Raw genomic sequence first — 21,971 nt, 5'->3', positions numbered from 1 at the left:
GTAACCCCAAAGCCAATAATCACACGGACTGAGGTCTGGGGACCTGGGGGGCCAAGCATGACGAAAGTGGCGGCCGAGCACACAATCATCACCAAACGACGCGTGCAAGAGATCTTTCACGCGTCTAACAATATGGGGTGGAGCGCCATCCTGCATAAACATCGTACGTTCCAGCAGGTGTTTATCAGCCAGGCTGGGGATGATGCAATTCTGTAACATATCGGCGTACCTCTCACCCGTCACGGTAGCAGTTACAAAACCAGAATCATGCATTTCCTCGAAGAAAAAAGGCCTGATAACGGTAGATGTGGTAAATCCAATCCATACCGTGACTTTCTCGTCGTGCAATGGAGTTTCCACGACAGTTCTAGGATTTTCGGTAGCCCAAATTCTGCAGTTGTTGGCGTTGACAGACCCTCGGAGCGTGAAATGAGCTTCGTCGGTCCACAACACATTACTCAACCAATCGTCATCTTCCGCCATCTTTTGAAACACCCACGCCGCAAATGCCCTCCGCTTCACTAAATCGCCAGGTAATAGTTCATGATGCCGATGGATTTTGTAAGGATAGCATCGGAGGGAACGCCTCAGTGCCAACCAAACAGTAGTGTATAGAATGCCCGTGCGACGTGCGACTGCACGAGCGCTGACTCCCCCGTGCATAGACGAACCTTCTACAGTCTCCATTTCTTCCGGAGCTGTCTCAGCAGCATTACGCCTTGCGCTCGGTCGGCCACTACGGGGTCTATCGTCTAAACAAGCCGTGGCTTCGAATTTCGAAATCATTCTCGCCACAGCTGCATATATCAACGGACCTTTACCCGTTCGAATCCCCTTCCTATGGCGATAGGATCGTAACGCTGAACTAGCACATTCTCCATTCTGATAATACAGCTTCACTAAAAGGGCCTTTTCAGGTATCGTCAACATGCTGCGACTGCTGGCGCATCTGATTCTCTCTTTTTTTTTTCCTTTATTGAGTTTCGATTCCCTCTAAAGGCGGCGGGCTGGCAGCAGCTTATTACGCCGCTCTTCAGCCTACAGAATTTGTTTTAAAAAGATGAAGATAAGAAAAAATAATAACAGTTGGCGATAAAATCGGTGACTTACAGGTAAAATGGCAGAAAATGCTGGAGCTTAAAACATAAAACACAGGGTTGATGATGCTAATAAAATACACAGGAAGCAGAAAAATAATAGACAGACAAGTAAAAAACACGGCGACAGTCTGGGTTCTGTTCGCAAGAGATATAAAAGGCACACCCAGCGACAGCATGATTTCTGTTCGCAACACTGTGGAAAGACGCACAACATGGAACACTCACTTAAACACTGCACTAAAAAGTTGGCACAAATATGACATACCAGACCCGAGAGCAGGTGGGGGAAACTGGTCAGATGACGGGAAAAAAAGGGGGGGGGGGAAGGAGAGGAAAAGTAAAGTGGGAGGGGGGAAAGAAGCCAATGGTAGAGGAGGATCCAGAAGAGGGGTGGGGGGTGCTGAGCAGACGTGCCAGGGAGTGGAGAAGGCAGAGGAGGGGAGTACAAAAGGACTCGGGGGGGGGGGTGGGGGGAGAAAGGAGATTGGGAAAGAGTAGGCAGGGAGAAAACACAGGATGGAAGGGGGGATGAAGAGGGAGCCCAGGAAAAGGACAGAGGAAAGGAGGGGGGTGAGGATCAGAGTTGATAGGAGGGATAAATGGAGGGAGAGAGGGCACCATCTGGGAGGGGGAGTTGATGGAAGCCAACTTGGGAAAGGAGATGTAGGGTGTAGAGATGGAGGGTAGGAGGGATACAACAGTGAAGACATGGCAGGGGGCGGGGATGGGAGAGGAGAGGAGCAACCAGGGGGTGAGGGGGTTCAAGGCGGCGGGAGGTGTAGAGGATGCGGATATGTTCGAGGAAGAGGAGCAGATGGGGGAAAGGAATGAGATCATAGAGGATCCACGTAGGGGACGGGAGGCGTATACGGAAGGCGAGGCGGAGTGCATGATGCTCAAGGATCTGGAGGGACTTATAGAATTTGGGGAGGGGGCAGATATCCAGGCAGGACTGGCATAACAGAGGATGGGACGGATTAAGGATTTGTAGGTGTGGAGGATGGTAGAGGGATGCAACCCCCATGTCCGGCCAGAGAGGAGTTTGAGGAGTCAGAGGCGGTTGTGGGCTTTGGATTGGATGGAGCGGAGATGAGGGATCCAGGTGAGGTGACGGTCAATGGTGAGGCCAAGGTAGGTGAGGGTGGGGGTGAGGCGGACAGGACGGGCGCAGACAGTAAGGGAGAAATCCAGGAGCTGGAAGGAGCGAGTGGTACGACCTACGATGATTGCCTGGGTCTTGGAAGGATTGATTTTCAGGAGCCACTGGTTACACCGTGCAGCAAAAAGGTCAAGGTGATTCTGGAGAAGGCATTGGGACCGTTGGAGGGTAGGAGCGAGGGCGAGGAATGCGGTGTCATCAGCATATTGCAAGAGCTGTACTGGAGGGGGGGGGGGGGGTTGGGGCATATCGGCCGTGTACAGGAGGTAGAGGAGAGGGGAGAGGACAGAGCCCTGGGGCACACCCGCAGAGGGGTAGAAGGTGTGGGAATTGGCATGATGGATGGTAACATAGGAGGGGCGGTGGGAACAGAAGGAGGCCATCAGATGGATGTAGTTGATAGGAGGGGCGTAGGTTTGGAGTTTAAACAGGAGACCGGGATGCCAGACACGGTCGTAGGCCTTTTCGAGGTCAAGGGAGACAAAAATGGCGGAGCGACGGGAGTTAAGCTGGAGGGAGAGGAGATGAGTGAGGCGGAGGAGTTGGTCATCAGCAGAGAAGGAAGGTCGAAAGCCACATTGGGTGTTGGGGAGGCTGATTCTCTCTCTCATTACAGCTCCTTTTATACACGATTGTCATGCGCAGTCACTGACGTTTTGCTGTCCAGCGCCATCTGTCGGATATTTTGTGAACTTTGTTTTTCTTGGTTCTAATAAAACCCCATGTCATTCCAAGCATGTGCGTCAATTTTTACCTCTACTTACATTATTCCGTGGTTTATTAAGATTTCAAATTTATACTGACTTTTTGATCACCTGGTATATTAATGACTTGCCATTCTATAGTCACGAAGATGCAAAGCTCATACTTTTTGCCGATGATACAAGTATAGCTGTCACACCCAACAGACAAGAATTAGGTGGTGAAATTGTAAACGATGTTTTTCAGAAAATCATTAAGTGGTTCTCTGCAAATGGGTTCTCATTAAACTTTGACAAAACACAGTACATACAGTTCCACACAGTAAATGGAACGACACCATTAATAAATATAGACTTTGATCATAAATCGGTAGCTGAGGTAGAATATTCAAAATTTCTAGGCGTATGCATTGATGAAGGGTTGAACTGGAAAAAACACACTGAAGATCTGCTGAAACGTTTGACTTCTGCTACTTATGCTATTAGGGTCATTGCAAATTTTGGCGATATACTTCTCAGTAAATTAGCTTACCACGCCTATTTTCATTCTCTGCTTTCGTATGGCATCATATTCTGGGGTAGCTCATCACTGAGTAAAAGAGTGTTCATTGCACAAAAGCGTGTAATCACAATAATTGCTGGAGCTCATCCAAGATCATCCTGCAGACACTTATTTAAAGAGCTAGAGATCTTCACTGTAGCCTCACAATATATATATTCACTTATGAAATTTGTTATTAACAATCCGTGCGAATTCAAAAGTAATAGCAGTGTACATGGCTACAACACTACAAGAAAGGATGATTTCACTACTCAAGGTTAAATCTAACTTTGGCTCAGAAGGGGGTAAATTATGCTGCCACAAAAGTGTTTGGTCACTCACCTAATAGCATCAAAAGTCTGACATATAGCCATATAGCAATTAAAAGGAAATTAAAAGAATTTCTTGATGGCAACTCTTTCTACTCATTAGATGAATTTTTGGATATAGTAAGTGGGTAATTTCCCCAAACCCCACAAAAAAAAATTAAAAATATTAAGTGTCATGTAATCTTTATGTAATATAATATCTTGAATAGACACCTTTTATTAACCTGACACGTTCCACATCATTACGAAGTGTCGTATTCATGATCTATGGAACAGGTACTAATCTAATATAATCTAGTCTATCAAGACGGTTTTTGCCTCTGCGTGAAGAAAAGTTTTATATTGTTGGGTACACAACATGCAGCTTAGCTTTCCTTTCCAACTTATAACTTCGTTAGCAGTACCATTTCATGTCTTCACTGCCGCGTAACTGCAATGCACTTCACACTTACAATATGGTTGCCAGTTAAGAAAATTAAACAAGTGAACAGAATTTAGAAAATGAGTGGTCTTCGAAATATGTCTATCAAAGATAAACCCATCTAGTAAAAATGGCTGGATTTAATCAACATTCACTGCAGCATTCAGTCAATGTCCTTATTGCCTGCGGTATATCATTGCTAATCTGAGCACAATCATGTGCAGTTCGCCTAATAGTTTTTACTGCTACATAACTGGAAAATGCGCTGATTATGTCCCTCTCAGTTTGTCACTTTGATGAACGAGTGAAAACGGGACTACGCAAACGACATGTGAGCAGTTTGACATATTTTTGCGTGCATTGATAGAATAAGAATGGGTGAATATCGGTTCGGATATAACGAAAAAGGTCGTTTTCTTCATGCCACAAAGACTTAGGGCTGTAATACAGAGAAAGAGACGCATTACCACAAGCTGACTGCTGAGTGTCTGAATACTTTTGCCCATTGCATATTTCAATTTTCTTTTTTTTAATGTAAGGCGTGTTTTGTTACTTTTTGATCTGCATATGTTCATACTGACATATGTATTACACATTTGTAAAGAATAAAATATATGTTTTGAGTTAAAAACACATTTGAGGTTTACTTCTCTGATTACTGCGAGTGTCCGAATACTTTTGTCCGCCTCTGTATATGGTGTGTTTTGAGGATGGTCGGGTAGGATCGAATATCGAGTTGTATCGAACAAGAGCTGTGTATTAACTCTAGTGCTAGGGACAACACCTGTTGCGCCATGCAGTGCAGATTATTCACGTAATATTGAATAAATAAAATAGTCCGTTTCCGGGTGGCAACAGGTTATCTGCTCCTGATCTGATCCACTCGAAATGGGTTGTGAAAGCCTGCGACTGTGAAAACAATGGCTTTGTTAATAAAAAAATTTCTGCTACCAATCACGATTTTCTTTTGTTTATATTTTACACGACGCTTTTCGGGAAATGATTCCCATTTTTCAGTGCGTTTTTATTTGTGTAATATACCATTTTCTCGTAATGTATTTAATGTGTGTCTGCGAGATTCTGTAGAACCTCACATAAAAAAAAAAAAACATTACGAACAAATGGCGTAGTACACAGAGAAAAATACACTTGAAAATGGGAATCACTTCCCGAAAGGCGTCATGTATATTAAATAAATAAAAGAAAATCTTGACTGGTAGCAGCGAAACAAACCCATTATCCGCTCCTATTGAGTTTTTCGGTACACGAACTTAACTTTGTAGTGTTGTGTTTCGTTTGCAAGTAAGTAATATATTCTCATTATATCTTTGGATAAAACTGATATTATTCTCGTTATTTTAGGCTGTAACAATGTCTAGCTCATGTAATAACAATGTGAATGTTAAACTACCACAGCCGCAATTTCGGTTTGTATCGGACAAAGCAGTTTCTGGTTGTAACGGACAATACAGATAGCAAAAAAACTACAGTTTTTATTTGTTTTCCTTAACTGACAAAGAGGAGACGTCAGGACATAAATGGGATTAAAATAACAAGAAGAAAGGCATAGAAAAGTTATATTTCTTGAAATAACCATCAAAGACGCGAATGAGAAATATTCAGTTCCAAGAAGTAAATTGGATGATAAGTGCACAGCTTTATGGGAAAACAAAGAGCGGTCATGAAACCTATTAGGGAAAAAACAAGGCTTTTTTCGAGAAAATTCAGTGATGATGAGGAAACAGTATTGCACGAATGTGTTATGAATTTGGATAGCCAGCTTACGTTTTTTAGTGAAGATAAGTTTATAAATCTAACGTGCAAATATGTAGAGCAGCTGAAAGTAAAACATCGCTTCAATAAGACAAAACTGAAAGCAGGTAAAGGCTCTTACTATTATCTTATAAAAATACATGAAGTGTTAAGATTAAGTACAGCTGAATTTACGAGTTTATTACGAGCAGCAGGTTTCACCAAGGAACAAGTTGGCCGATTCTTTGACAAACGAGGTGAGCTGATGGGCAAGTTCAAGTTTACAACCATTTGCGATCTAATTAAAATTTTTTGCAACAAACATGACTTTTTTACACATTCCAGTTAAATTTCAGGTGACATCTTTTTAAGGTCATAACTTGTTAACACTAAGTGTTTGAGACTTTCAGCCTTATAACTGATTTTTCAATAATAAAGATTTAGCTTTAATATTTAACATAGGTTGCAGTATCCGCAATGGCGCGCAGTGGGGTATAATAAACACAAAACATCCCTATTCATCCTGTGATACACGTAAAGAGTTTCCGAATTGAGAGAAAAGGACTATCCGGCGCAGAAATTATTCGTGAGAAACTAGTTTTGAGTATCTTCTAATACTAAATGCAATCATCAGTACTGTTATCTCTCAGAGAAGGAAAGCAAATAATTGTGGTGATTTTTGGAGGAAAGAGCTGGAAAACCGTATGCGTTCTGTTTTGTAGGTTATAATAATGATAGAGTACTTACCTTGATGGATTTTTGATTTCTTCTGTAGCGTAGTTGAGATTGTTCCAGCCATCATACGCCCACAGGCCAGTATAAAATGCCGTCGCTAAGTTCCCAAAGGACGACGTCGTCCCATCGAACGCGTTCTCCAGGTGCTGAGTGTTGCCTGCAACAGCGTTTCACTTGTCATCAGGAGCTGACGGCGGCGCAGTCGGAACACAATCTTTAGTCAGCTTTCTGATACATTATCAGCAGTAAATTCATGCTGTGCAGCCATCTGCGATAGATCAATTAGGGTGTGCTCCATATTTGATGACAGTCACATATTGAGAGAGAATATTACCATAAAATTATAGCTTTACTTCAGTATTTAGCTCACTGTATATATGTGTTACATTTCGTGCAAGATGTGTTTAAAAAATTTGAAGAAGGTACGTAACCTCTCCCTGAGAACCACTGCGTCATGTTCCTGGATGAAGATAAATAGCCCTCAATATATCACTACTTGCAGCATTTCGAAAAATAAAACACATAACGTTGATATCATTTTGTAATTTTTTTACTTTTAATTGATGCATGATCATATGTGAAACCCGATATTGAATACTAACGCACTCTTTCCTCTCGATTTCAGTGCTTAATATTTATTTTCCTGCTTTTTTTCAAATTTGAAATGAAGAATAAATTTCAGTTGAGTCACATTTAGGCTTTTGTCTTTGTTATGATTCTGGTACAGCCCCTCCTGTTCACCTACATTGCCATGATAAGCTTTGATTACAGCACTGCATCACGTTCTTTGTTACAGGAAGTGGGAGGCAGGCGACTACAGGTTACCCAGAGTAGCGTCCCAAAAGATGTATCAGTGACGCATGGATGGCAACGATGAGTGTTTGTGCAGTAGTTTATTGTGTTTCTGTTGTTATATATGATTTTGGAAATCCATTCCCTCGAATAGGACCAGGAAGTCCACCGAGCTTAACGACCTCACCATCTTAGGCCGATGGCTATGTAAAATGTCATACACCCTCTGTTGATGAGTTGTTCGGGACGTCTCGTCTATAGAATCTGTACACCATCACAACACTGCGTCTTGAAGATCAAGTACTGGTAGTGAAATCGTCTTCCATAATCAACATCGGTCTAATGGACACGCTGCATGTGCCGCCTGGGTCTTGCTAAATGGCGTGCACCTCACTGAATAAGTTTACTGATCTCGGGATTCTCGAGTCGGGGACTGTAACTGTAAGCCCTAGTTGTGTTTTAGCGGTGACAACTCGCACGGCGGTGGAAAGTTATTTATTACAAGGAGCGAGAATTCTGGCATAACTGGCGTGTTCATAAAGATAGTAAAAACCTCTATGAAAACATCTCAGCCTCAAAGCTGACTACTTATCGATATATAGCTGTCCTGGGAAGCAGTGCTTAGCGGGAAACATATGCGGTCCTTTCCACACCTCAATTGGATAAGGCTTACTCAGGTATACCAGAGGTGACACGTGTTTCCATAACTGCTCGCGACAATCCCAGGGAACCAAGTGATCTAACTTCTAGCACTACTAGTGGTTTGAGTGGACTGCCAGGGAGAGTTAAGAACCAACAAACCAACAGAGCTCAAAGAGGAAGGCCTCCTGATAGACTTCCAATTGCAATAAAGGCAACACTGTGTCAACATCAGTTTGTTTTTGTTAGAAGACAATCACGAGAAAAATATTCCACTTTTTTCGTTTCGAACCGATTAGACGTTACAGTACGTACTCTAAAAGGTGTGAAAAGACCACCCAATGGCGCCCTGTTAGACGAAACTGGTACACGTCATCGAGCACGAAAATCGTTAAGAACAAAGAATTTAGGCAGACCAACCTGTCGAATGTTAAATTACAACATGATGTTGTGAAATGCCGAGATCTCACAGATTTAGATCTGACGGAGATGCAGGAAGAATGATTGGATAAAACGGTCAAAATAAAGAAAGTAAAAGGCGAAAAGGAGAAAACAGCCAACACACGTACATTGGCGGTGCCCATAAGGATCGCTAATATGCGCTCTAAAATACGAACTTCCATATCAAATCAAAATAAATGTTTCAGATGACAGATCTGTACATCAGAGAACCACCTACGGTGTCGGTGCTCTCGACGTCTTGCATCATTTGAAATGAAGCAAATTCGCTTCTCGTCGGACCTCATTACACACCTCCATTGAGTTGCTACAGTTTTCGTGTGGTTTGGTCTATTGAAGACGTGTAGCTGTGAGCAATGGCCTTTTGAGAGGTGCGCAACTCAAAATATCTACTCTGTGCAGTTACCTTCGTACTGTTCGCTCGGGAACGGGTTGAGATGGACCTGACAACAGCAATGGCTGTCGAGCTTGAAACCGACTGCCAACTCTTCTCCGATCCCAGACTGTACCTCTCCCTGTTCTTACTCCGTTTTCCATGGCGACGAGTGGAACGCCATTCCTTGCAGACACATTGTACAGTCGGCGCTTATACACTAGCAAATCGTGCAATTTCCTCCACCCTGCAGTCATGGGCTATTCCAACCACCACTGCTCCGTTCCTCAGTTCTGCCACATCTCCACGTCGATCCTTGTTACTGTGCTGGTTTCATATAATCGACTGTCATATACACGCCCACTAGACTCCCATTATTTGCATCAGCAATGAAGAGTGACATGGCCACCTGGTAGCAGTTGTACAGCAAAACTACCAGGGTCACTGTTATTTTGTCCAGTGAGTTATAATTAAAGTGCAGCTATCCACGGAGGTCCAGTCTGGGCTGTAAGTGACGTATGGCAGCCAAACTTGGTAGATTGCTAATACGTTAATGCGGAACCGATTTCCGGTGGAAAACAAATTACTTCCAGTTCTGACCTTCAGGGACAAATCTGGCACCGTTCACTGTATGATGGTATGCTATCCACGCTGTCATGACACGCCGTGAGTGAAGAGTATGGCTACCGAGAAGAGAGTCCGTGCCCTGTTGGTGAAACTGTTTTACGTGAACGGCAGCAATTACAGTGTTGCGTTGACAGAGTATCGCCGACCGAAAAGTCCTAGGGGAGGCCCGATGTCATTAGATGGTTTAAAAAAGACGATAATGAAATTCGAAAACACTGGTGAGCTTGGTGTGGCTCCTGGAAGAGGAAGCTATCCGATCGCGGTGGAAGTTATTGACGAGACTACTGTTGCTGTAACTGACCATGTAGTACGCCCCCCCCCTCCCCCCCCCCCCCCCCCCACACACACACACACACACACACTCCCGGGTAGTGCTAGTGCTTGTGCAGTGTCACTAGAGTTCTAGAGTTGCCCATCCCATGGTCAACATTTCAGAAACTTTTTCGGTCTGTTTTACACTGGTATACGTACGAGATCCAGACGGTTCAGCATTTACAGCAACGTTCGGAATTTGCTCTTCGGTTTCTGACACGGATCGAAGTTGATGAGGTGTGGGTGGGCAATATATGGAGCGACGAGGCACATTTTGCGCAACAGGGTGCAGCGAACTGTTAAATCGCGTGATATGCAAGAAGAATCATTACATTCTCCATACGTGACTGTGGCGTGGATTCACAAGCACATTTATTGTCGGTCCTTTCTTTTTTGAAGAGAATATATCCAGAGGTTCTGTCAGGTGTACCGTGACGTCTGTTCATTATCAAGACTTGCTTGCAGAGCATTTGATTCTTGCCTTGGAAGAGGGCAACTGTGTGGAAAACACTGTTTTATTGAAAGGTAGGGGCAACACTTCATATCGCTCGCCCAATGGAAGATCTGCTTAATGCTAATCTTCCACAAACGTGTTATCTCCAGAGATTTTCCAAGTGTATGGCCTGCACGATCACCTGATCTGAATACATGTGAGTGTTGGCTCTGGTGATATCTAAAAGAACGCGTCTACCAAAGACACGTTCACTCTCTACCTGCTCTGAAGGCCAGTACATAGGAATACGTTGCTCAGTTTCCACAGTAACTGCTGCGAGCAACTGTCGATCATGTGTTTTATGAATGCAGCATCTCGTCGGCGTCTCCGGTCTCATATTGAACAAATAGTGTAAGCGGTGGTTACTAATAGAATCAACATTGTGCCTTTCTCATTTGTTTGACCTTTTCTGCCCACGTTCCTTTCCTAACCCATAACATACGAAAAAAATTCTGTACGTCTTTCTTGCACTCACAACGCCAGATTTGCACCCGTTTGCCAAAATTGGAACTAATTTTTGGAGCGTAAATCGGTTCCGCATTAACGCATTAGAATATCCACCAAGTTTCGCTGCCGTACTGCAATTACAGCCCACACTGTACCTCTGTGAGTCGCTGCACTTTAATTATAACCGCCCATTACGTTAAAAATTGTCACCAAAGAGAGGGGGGAACATATTTGTGGAAGTAATTAAAATTTTATACGCGACTCCTTTGCCATAAGTAAATAAAGTAACTTCTTCAGGAACCAAAACTAAAGTTTGTGGGAGGAGTAGATAACTATCGATGCCCGATTTACAACCTGATAGTAATCTTCCCTGGATCGCTAACGTGGAATACACAGCAGAGCAGGTGCCGCCCTTGCTTACAACACGCCATTGTCTTTCGGGAGAGAAGACCAGTGAACTAACTTCGTACTACACATTGCATAGCCGTTGGCATGAGACTTATTCCTTTTGCTCGCAGCTCCCGAGATCGTATAGTAGCCGCCGCTTGGCATTAACGTCCTCAGGAGTCGCTAATGCCCTTCAGCTCACTCGTATATCAGAAAGAGCCCTTGGGAGGATATTCCTGCCCTCACCAGTGCCCCCGCAGCAAGCAAGTCTACACAGGTCGTAGGAGCGTCCGTGAATTTTCCGGGAATGGACAATTTTGTCCTCCTTCAAACTACAGATATATCCAAAAATGAATTTATTATACTCATATTTTGGAGTTATTTGGTGCACTGAATCTGAAAAATTGTTGTAGAGGTTTCTCTCGCAACCAACCTTATAAAAACGTGATTCACATAAACAGCTCACCAATTCATCAACACTGATCTCTACGACATTCCTGTCGAAAGACAGATCAGTGAGCTATATTTATGACAAATTGTTGTAATAACAAAGCAAATTTTCAAAAGCGTGATAGTCCGAGACATTTTATTAATTGTGACATTTTCGACCGTGAAAGTTTACATTTTACAAAGCATGTTATGTTGAAAATTATGCTGATTTTATGTTAAACAGAAGCTTGTCCTTTTAGGACGTTATAATGGTAAATAGATTTACACAACGAATTTAAACGTACGACTTCCGGCTCTGTATAAGAAAGTAGTATTGTGCTACAGATACTGCTCTCTTAACGTGCCTCATTCCGATGTATGTTTCCACTGATGTCTCATGAATGTTGTCACAAATGCTTATTAATATTCATCCTTACCACCCCATTCGAACCTTCTTAGGGACGCCTGACATGCTGAAATAACTATAATTTGTATTATTGTTTTCTCCCAATGTTTGTTCTTACTTTGATTCACCCCCCCCCCCTCCCGGCCCGTCCCCACCTCCATAAGATATGGGTGTGTGAACCAACGAAAAGACTCTCTATCTACTTATTAGTAATAGTTGCAGCCTTCCTCTCCTACTTGTATACATTACAGTGCTGGTGCGACCTCATTATTACGCTGAAGGGCCAAAGAAACTGGTACACCTACCTAATATCGTGTAGGGTCCTCGCGAGCACGCAGAAATGCCGTAACACGACGTGGCACGGACTCGACTAATGTCTGAAGTAGTGCTGGAGGGAACTGACACCATGAATCCTGCAGGGCTGTACATAAATCCGTAAGAGTACGAGGGGGTGGAGATATCTTCTGAACATCACGTTGCAAGGCATCCCAGATATGATCAATATGTTCTTGTCTGGGGAGTTTGGTGGCCATCGGAAGTGTTTAAACTCAGAAGAGTGTTCCTGGAGCCACTCTGTAGGAACTGGACGTGTGGGGTGTCGCATTGTCCTGCTGGAATTGCCCACGTCCGTCGAAATGCACAGTGGACATGAATGGATGCAAGGGATCAGGTAGGATGCTTATGTACGTGTCACCTGTCAGAGTCGTATTTAGACGTCTCAGGGGTCCCATATCACTCCAACTGTACACGCCCCACACCATTACAGAGCGTTCACCAGCTTGAACACTCCCCTGCTGACATGCAGGATCCATGGATTCACGAGGTTGTCTCCATACCCATACACGGCCATCCGCTCGATCCAATTTGAAACGCGACTCGTCCGGACAGGCAACATGTTTCCAGTCATCAACAGTCCAATGCCGGTGTTGGTGGGCCCAGGCGAGGCGTAAAGCTTTGTGTCGTGCAGTCATCAAGGGTACGTGAGAGGGCTTTCGGCTCCGAAAGCCCATATAGATGATGTTTCGTTGAATGGTTCGCACGCAGACACTTGTTGATGGCCCAGACTTGAAATCTGCAGCAAGATGCTAAAGGGTTGCACTTTTGTCACGTTGAACGATTCTCTTCAGTCGCCGTTGGTCCCGTTCTTTCAGGATCTTTTCCCGGCCGGAGCGATGTCAGAGATCTGATGTTTTATCGGATTCCTGATATTCACGGTACACTTGTGAAATGGTCGCACGAGAAAATCCCAACTTCATCTCTACCTCGGAGATATAACATCACGTTCAAACTCACTTGAATCTTGATAACCTGCCATTGTAGCAGCAGTAACCGATCTAACAACTGCGCCAGACACTTGTTGTCTTATATAGGCGTTGCTGACAGCAGCTCCGTACTCTGCCCGTTCACATATTTCTGTATTTGAATACGTATGTCTATACCAGTTTCTTTGGCGCTTCAGTGTATAATGAAAGAGCTTTGCGCTGATAGCTCGGTTCTCAAGAGCCTTTTTCGAAGCTGAGAGTGTTATATATATAAGCACTGAACAACCTGTTCTATCTGTGAACGTGTAAACAAAGAAAGGTGTTCCTGACACCGTGAAGTGGCCTCTGAGAGTAACATGTGCGACTGTGGGTGGACAAGGCGCTGTGGCTCAGCAGGTACACCAGTCGTGTTTAGTGCAGGTTGGAGGACGCTGACGTCATAACTGTCGACAGCAGGTAAATGATTTGGAGAGCAGCTCATCTCCATCAAGTTCGCGGCGTAGGTCGTTGTATTTTTCGAAATCAGAGATTTGCAACTTGTTATGTCATGCAAGACCTACGGTGTCTGAGCGAAGTAGTGACATATTTAAAGACGTTGGACTTTTAGTCGGTTTCGAGTACTTATCCAGCCATACGCCGTACTTATTTGTGCAACGAGACTTTCCAACAGGCTATGTGCAATTACCTGTAGCATCCTTCTCCACTTGAAGACTTTTCTATGTCTGCTGACCTTGTGTCGACGATGTGTTAAGTTGGTAGTCTTGCCCGTTCACTAGAGCATATCGCCCGCTCTCGGGGCAGTTAACAGCCTCATATTAGTTTTACAATGGCGCACTGAGTTGTGAGGGCAAGCCATCAAATTACTAGGCATTGTTAGGTGTTCATTCACGGAGACTACTCGTCACGTTTCAGACTGTGAAAACTCGAAAACCCGTGCTTTTAAGATCGGTCCCATACAAGAACTGACACTAAACCGAGCAAGGTGACGCAACTGTAAGGGAGGTGTTCCCGTATTCGGAAGGAGCAGGCTTCAGATCCTTGTACAACCCTTCAGATTTGGGTCTGTTGAACAACACAGGGGTATAACGGCATGATTCCTCAATATGTCACTGCTGCTTCCTTGTCCCATTCCTCTTCACCTGACAAAATACTTCGTCTTTGGTGTTAATGTCGATTATAATTTTCTTCTTTCGTTAGGAAATCGAATGAATACTCAATAATTTTACTTTGAAAAATTCGAAAATCATATTTCATTGAAATACACGATCCGTTAAGATATTCGTGTCTAACATAATGGTAATAGCGTACTTTAGTTTTTTAAAACTGTACTCAATATAGCACAGAATTTCAATCTAACTGAAGTATTTTTTTTAACTAACAGAAAGGTCTTGCTAAAGTGGTGACTAAACCCCGTTGTCCCCCAACCACGCCGGCCGGGGTGGCCGAGCGGTTCTAGGCGCTACAGTCTGGAACCTCGCGACCGCTACGGTCGCAGGTTCGAATCCTGCCTCGAGCATGGATGTGTGTGATGTCCTTAAGTTACTTCGGTTTAAGTAGTTCTAAGTTCTAGGGGACTGACGACCTTAGAAGTTAAGTCCCATAGTGCTCAGAGCCATTTGAACCCCCACCCACCTCCAATTCTCTCTCTCTCTCTCTCTCTCTCTCTCTCTCTCTCTCTCTCTCTCTCTCTCTCACACACACACACACACACATACACACACACACTTTCTGTGAAAGGAATGGTTTTGTTTAATGTTAGGTCGATTTGGTGCTCATTAGCGATGGAGCAAGAGTTGACATTGGAAGTAAACAGCATTCAAGTGATTGACGAAAACGACAGAAAACTTGAGTCAGAATGACTAAATGGAGTTATGCCATTATGCAATGTACCTAATCTGAAATCATTTATTCTCAATGAGCATTTCAATCTAACGGTTAAGTGTTTAAGAATTGGTGCAGTATTCCTCTGAGTAACTGTGAAGCTCGCGACGAGACACAAATACTGCTATATGCCGAAGAACCGCTATGATTTAAGCAACACAACTGCAGTGTCACGTCGCTAATGTAAGTCGGCGATCTCTGAGTGACAACAGGAGAATAAAGTCAGAAAATAACAAAAGATTATAATTTCCGATTTTTCCTGGTACGGTATTTTGTAATATTTCTGGCTTATTCAGCCATCATATTAGGCTCCAGGAAGCTATTCCCAGGGTAGTGGAGATGCAAGAAGGATAGAGATGACGCAATGTGAGATGAGGTACCGGTGACAGATGTTAGATTCGGTACCATTCCCGTGAGAAAGACCGCCTGCATGATGCTGCTCCTCTGTGATTGGCTGCTTTGTTCGGTGGTAGGGTGCCAAAACGTTAAACTTTAGTTGCTATTATTAATTAAACCTGTCATCCAAATTACTTCATTTTTTTAAATAAACATCTCTCAACAGCGGGATATCAATCAGTCATTTCAAAATTATTAAAATCAAAGTATTACTAAAACAAAAGGCTGACGATATTACTGCCGATGCACTTCGGTGGCGTTCGGGTCACGCCTTGCTGGCTTGGCGCGCCAAGTGTCTCGGGCAGTCCGGCTCTCGAGTTCTGACCGTTCCAGTAGACACATGTTGTCTGTTGTAGCAGTATTTGTTTCATGCAGTTTTATTTACTACAGTTCCGACCGCCGCTAGGTACAGACATGTTGTCTGTAATAGTAGTATTTGATCCATGTAATTTTATTCTCCAGTTCTGACGGTTCCAGTAGACAGACATGTTGTCCGTGGCAGGATGTATTTCATGTTATTTTAGCCAGATACAATGACTGTGGAAAGATATGTTCAATACTGTGTGATCAAGAATAGTTTCTCGTGTCTATATCAATAAAAAGGCGAGTGGCATCCCAAATGAGTTATAGTTTATTCGGCCGGCCGCGGTGGCCGTGCGGTTCTAGGTGCTCGGTCCGGAACCGCGTGACTGCTACGGTCGCAGGTTCGAATCCTGCCTCGGGCATGGATGTGTGTGATGTCCTTAGGTTAGTTAGGTTTGAGTAGTTCAAAGTTCTAGGGGACTGATGACCACAGATGTTAAGTCCCATAGTGCTCAGAGCCATTTGAACCATTTTTATAGTTTATTCGTAGCAGCAGTTCCTTGCGAAGTTAATTTCAGCCTCAAGAAAAAGAATACACGACCTGCCTGCTGTTTTCTGCGCTGGGGACATCATCATCATGAAGACAGCAGGTTAGTGAAGTGTACAAGAACTTATGTATTCCACACAGGGCAGTGGAAACACCTAGGCACCTCACGTGAGCTGCATGCGCAGTGCAAATGTGCCCAGTGACACGTCATCTGCAGTAATGCAGAGGAGGTAAAGAAGGATGAAAGTATTAACACTATCTCACTTTTATTCCTTTTTCTTGCGGTAACTTGTGAACCAGGTAATGAATGCACGCCATTTTTCAAATTTGCTGTAAGGTGCTGTTTATGTCCTCGTGTCTATGCGTGATGAGAGTATACCTGTAAACACGTCATGGGGCCAGAGAACCAAACAAAAGTGGAGCTCTTGTTCGTGAGGGCGGGAGCTGCGCTACACGCGCTCCTTGTGGCCCAAAGCAGCGGCGAAGTCGTTCGGCGCGACGCGCGGTCTGCGACGCGTCAATGGAGTTGTGGAGCTCCGCCGTGAATGGGTTGCCGAACTCCGGCGCGCGCCGCTTGGCGCTCATATTGATCTCTGGACCACCTCTGACGTCACAGGCCGCTACAACTCTCGTCGACCCAGTCACGCGGCTGCAGCGCGCGTCATATCAGCCGGGGGTCCCCTCTTCGAACTGCAACTCCTCCGCGCGCCCGAGCCGTTAATAAGCGATCTCTTCTTTTATTCCAGTACTGGGCTTGTGCGATCTCGAGACAAGAATTTCTAGCACTGGTCACTGGACAAGGCTGAGAGATTTCTGTTATACGACCGGCGGATATATCATTTAATGGAGTGCATTTTATTCTTTTCGCGAAAGAACAGTTTTACATGCATCGTGACATAAACGTGGAGTAACGGAGCGGAACTTGAGGCAAGCCTGCAATATTTGCCTTAATATCTGGCACCTTCCTCTCCTCTTTATGTAAAAGGTTTCACAGCAAACCATAGTAAACGTAATAGGTTAGGTGAAAAGTGCTCGGTCTGGGAGTGAAGTAACGCGTTATTCAGCATACTTCCTCTTTGAATTGTCATTTTGGGAAATTTATAAAATAACCATATAAAACTGCCATAACCACTTTATTGAACCACAGGCGTTTATCGGCCACAAATTTCTTTAGATGTAAGTTTAAATGGAGCCAGAGGGTGGCGAACCGGTGAATAGAGTAGGTGTTAAAACGTTTCATAGTTGGTATTCATCAGTTTTTAGTCGCCAAAGCACATTTGCGCACAGGCGCATTAAAAATGGCTCAAATGGCTCTGAGCACTATGGGACTTAACATCGGAGGTCATCAGTCCCCTAGAACTTAGAACTACTTAAACCTAACTAACCTAAGGACACCACACACATCCATGCCCGAGGCAGGATTCGAACCTGCGACCGTAGCGGTCGCGCGGTTCCAGACTGAAGCGCCTAGAACCGCTCGGCCACACCGGCCGGCTACAGGTGCATTATCCTGATGGAAAAACCTTTTTTTCACTTTTACTATCCAGGCCTCTTATCACGTATTTTTTCGTCTAGTTGCCCCAGAAGACTTACGTAGCTATTGTTCTATTTCTGTAAGGTAATCAGTAAGAAGGATCCCGTTTGAATCCTAAAAGAAACCTGGACATCCTTTGCACCGCTGCGATTACTGTTTCATTTATGGCCTCCAGTGGCCGAACCGCTTCACTAACACAGCAACAAATACTCGCAAAAACAAGTTAGGTTCTTTTCAGGTCAGTGTGAACATAGCTGAGAAAGTAGTTTTTGAATCTGATGTTGGTTAGTGTGCATCAAAGGTGGCCCACATCTTGCACAAAGGTTTCTTGCAGTTAATTTTTCAACGAAATACTGCTGCTGGTACAGTTGTTTCATACACCTAATGGGGTATGGCGGAGGGTGTTTTTTGTACCACTAACTGAGCCCTACAATCCTGTTCCACTCGCGAATAGCGCGTGGGAACAATGATTGTCGGTAAGCCTCTGTATTGGCTCTTATTTCTCGAATTTTCTCCCTCTGGAGGAAGTAACATGTTGTCCGACTCTCCTCGGAAAGCGCTCTCTCGAGATTTCAATTGTAAATCTCTCCGTGATGCACAACGCCTCTCTTATAACGTTTGCTAATGGAATTTGTTGAGCGCTCTCCGTAAGGCTCTCGCGCCGGCTAAACGATCCCATGATGAAACGCGCCGCTTTTCGTTGGATCTTCTCTATCTCTTCTATCAGTCCTATCTGTTAGGGATTCCAGACACATGAACAATACTCAAGAATCGGTCGGACGAGCGCCATATAAGCAACTTCCTTCGTGGATACGTTACATTTCCTTAAGATTCTTTATATGAATCTGGCACCTGCTTTTCCCACTATTTGTTTTATATGGTCGTTCCACTCAAGGTTGCTCTGGCTAGTAACTCTCGATATTTCACGGTAGTCATTTCGATTTTCGTACGACGATTGAAAGGATGGACTGTGTAAAGATGTTCCACGGTGAAACAATTTCGGAAGGCCCAATTTAATATTTTGGACTTCTCCCTGTTATCTTCCATTTCGGTACCAGTATGGTCACTGAGTGAATGAACATACGAGTTTGACCAACTTACTGATTTAACAAACAATGAAAACGTCTTACGGTTTTTGCTCGTCTAGGTTGACAAAGTTTTGCTTTCAAAGTCACTAAACGCTTCTCTCATTGCTCTCCTTACGCTGATTTTCGCTTCGTTCAGCTTTTGTTTGTCAGCTAGGTTTTTACTTCTCTTGAATTTGAGATGAAGTTCTCTTTGTTTAAATAACCGTAACACGGCTATTAAACCGTCGTGGGTCTTTCCCATCCCTTAAGACCCTACCCGGAACATACTTGTCTTCTTCTACGTTAACTGATTCGGTAAGTTTAAATCTGTTTGTTGGCAGGAGGTCTATGACGTTGCTCTCACGAGCTGGTTCTCTAACCATCTGCTCAAAGTAATTTTCGGACAAGACAACCAGAGCAATACCACACGGATCCCTGCTTCTGATCGGCAGCTCAGGTTGACGCTTGACTTATTTTACTGCGTAACAAGTTCCAACATCACGAATATTGTATTCATATTTAATGCCATGTTTTTAACAGACTAGCATCTCTCACTCTGTCGTCGTGTGTGCGACTTTCGCATAAGCTCGTTCCTTGCGGTCTTATAAGCCCTGAATGAATTGTGTGATGCACTGCATATTACGGATTTCTCTCCCATGAATTTTCTCTCTCTCTGATTTCAACGAAACAACGTTGCTAAGTTGCTGTCATCCGCATTACGTTCGTGTGTTATAAAGATTCTGAAATACATTTGTCGATATCACTCGACACAAGCCCATAATTTTAAGAACGTTCCTCGCAGTCTCATGTTACGTGCCGTGCGTCATTCTGCATCAGTTGCGAAAGTTTCGCATACTACTGCTCAAGTCACTGCCGAGTGTTGTCATAATTCATGTCGCAATAAGGAGTCAGCAGTGAATAACAGTCTCGTTGTTCAAAACAGTAGCCTAGAGTTGGTCAATAATTTCTCGATTTTTAGAAAAGAAACTGATTGGACATTTACTTTCAACAGAAACAATAATTCACGGCTTCTGTCTTAAGTAGTTTGTGTAGGTATATGAAGGGGTGCTACGTGACTGTTTGTGTGGCATAGAATATTTATATAAATGAGTGATCATAGATATTTCATGTATAACTTTCTGGACGCAACAAAGTGGATGTATCTACTTCAGTTTGATTTCAAATACGTACCCGACTCATACGATAATAGTTGGTGGTGACTTTAGTTTACCCTCGATATGTTGGCGAAATACATGTTTAATTCCGGAGATACGTATAAAATATCACCCGAAATTGTGCCAAACGCGTTCTCTGAAAGTTAGTTTAGTTACTTCATAAGCCCACGCGAATAGTAAACGGTTGTGAAAACACACTTGATCTCTTAGCAACAACTAATTCTGAGTTAATAACGAGCATCAAAACCGATACAGGGATTAGCGAACACAGGGCAGTCGTAGCGAGACTGAATATTGTAATCCCATAATCCTCCAGAAGTAAGCGAAAAATATACCTATTCAAAAAAGCAGATAAAAATTCACTTGACGCCTTCCTGAGAGACAGCCTCCACTCATTCCAAATTAATAATATAAGTGTAGACCAGATGTGGCTTGAATTCAAAGAAATAGAATCGGTAGCAATTGAGAGAGTTATACCAAATAAATTAATAAACGACGGAGCTGATCCTCCTTGGTACACAAAACGGGTTAGAGCACTGTTGCAGAAAGAACGAAACAAGCATGCCAAAGTTAAACAGACGCAAAATCCCCAAGATTGGCGATCTTTTACAGAAGCTCGAAATTTAGCGCAGACTTCAATGCGAGATGCTTATAACAGTTTCCACAACGAAACTTTGTGTCGAAACCTGGCAGGAAATCCAAAGAGATTGTGGTCGTATGTGAAGTATATTAGCGGCCAGAAACAATCAAGGCCTTCTCTACGCGATAGCAATGGAGTAACTGTCGAAGACAGTGCTGCCAAAGCAGAGTTACTGGTTCAAATGGATCTGAGCACAATGGGACTTAACTGCTGAGGTCATCAGTCCCCTAGAACGTAGAACTACTTAAACCTAACTAACCTAAGGACATCACACACATCCATGCCGAGGCAGGATTCGAACCTGCGACCGTAGCTGTCGCACGGTTCCAGACTGCAGCGCCTAGAACCGCTCGGCCACACCGGCCGGCGCAGAGTTACTAAACACAGCCTTCCGAAATGCCTTCACAAAAGAAGAAGAAGTAAATATTCCAGATTTCGAACCGAGAACAGCTGCCAACATGAGTAACGTAGAAATAAGTATCCTCGGAGTAGTGAAGCAACTTAAATCACTTAATAAAAGCAAGTCTTCTGGTCCAGACTGTATACCAATTAGGTTCCTTTCGGAGTATGCGGATGCATTAGCTCCGTACTTAACAATCATATACAACCATTCGCTCGGCGAAAAATCTGTACCCAAAGACTGGAAAGTTGCACAGGTCACACCAATATTCAAGAAAGGTAGCAGGAGTAATCCACTAAATTACAGGCCCATATCTTTCACGTCTATATGCAGCAGGATTCTGGAACATGTATTTCGTTCAAACATTATGAATTACCTTGAAGAAAACTGTCTATTGACACACAGTCAACATGGGTTTAGAAAAAATCGTTCCTGTGAAACACAACTTGCTCTTCATTCACGTGAAGTGTTGAGTGCTATTGAAAAGGGATGTCAGATCGATTCCGTGTTTCTGGATTTCCGGAAGGCTTTTGACAGTGTACCACACAAGCGGCTTCTAGTGAAATTGCGTGCTTATGGAATATCGTCTCAGTTATGTGACAGGATTTGTGATTTCCTGTCAGAGAGGTCACAGTTCGTAGTAATTGACGGAAAGTCATCGAGT

General features: G+C 43.7%; 1 protein-coding gene across 2 annotated transcripts in view; it reads right to left on the bottom strand.

Annotated features, from left to right (window-relative positions):
• Window positions 1-21,971, bottom strand: part of LOC126471209 (b(0,+)-type amino acid transporter 1) — a 591,197-nt gene that overhangs the window by 125,305 nt on the left and 443,921 nt on the right. For both annotated transcript variants that reach the window (XM_050099324.1, XM_050099323.1), the window contains exon 6: window positions 6,751-6,895. In XM_050099324.1, coding sequence (XP_049955281.1) covers window positions 6,751-6,895 — 145 coding nt within the window. The remainder of the gene's footprint in view (window positions 1-6,750; window positions 6,896-21,971) is intronic.

The sequence above is a fragment of the Schistocerca serialis genome, chromosome 3 (genome assembly GCF_023864345.2).
Source record: "Schistocerca serialis cubense isolate TAMUIC-IGC-003099 chromosome 3, iqSchSeri2.2, whole genome shotgun sequence".
NCBI classification, from domain to species: Eukaryota; Metazoa; Arthropoda; class Insecta; order Orthoptera; family Acrididae; genus Schistocerca; species Schistocerca serialis.
Note: the sequence above shows the minus strand (reverse complement) of the source record. Positions and strands in the feature narration are given on the sequence as shown.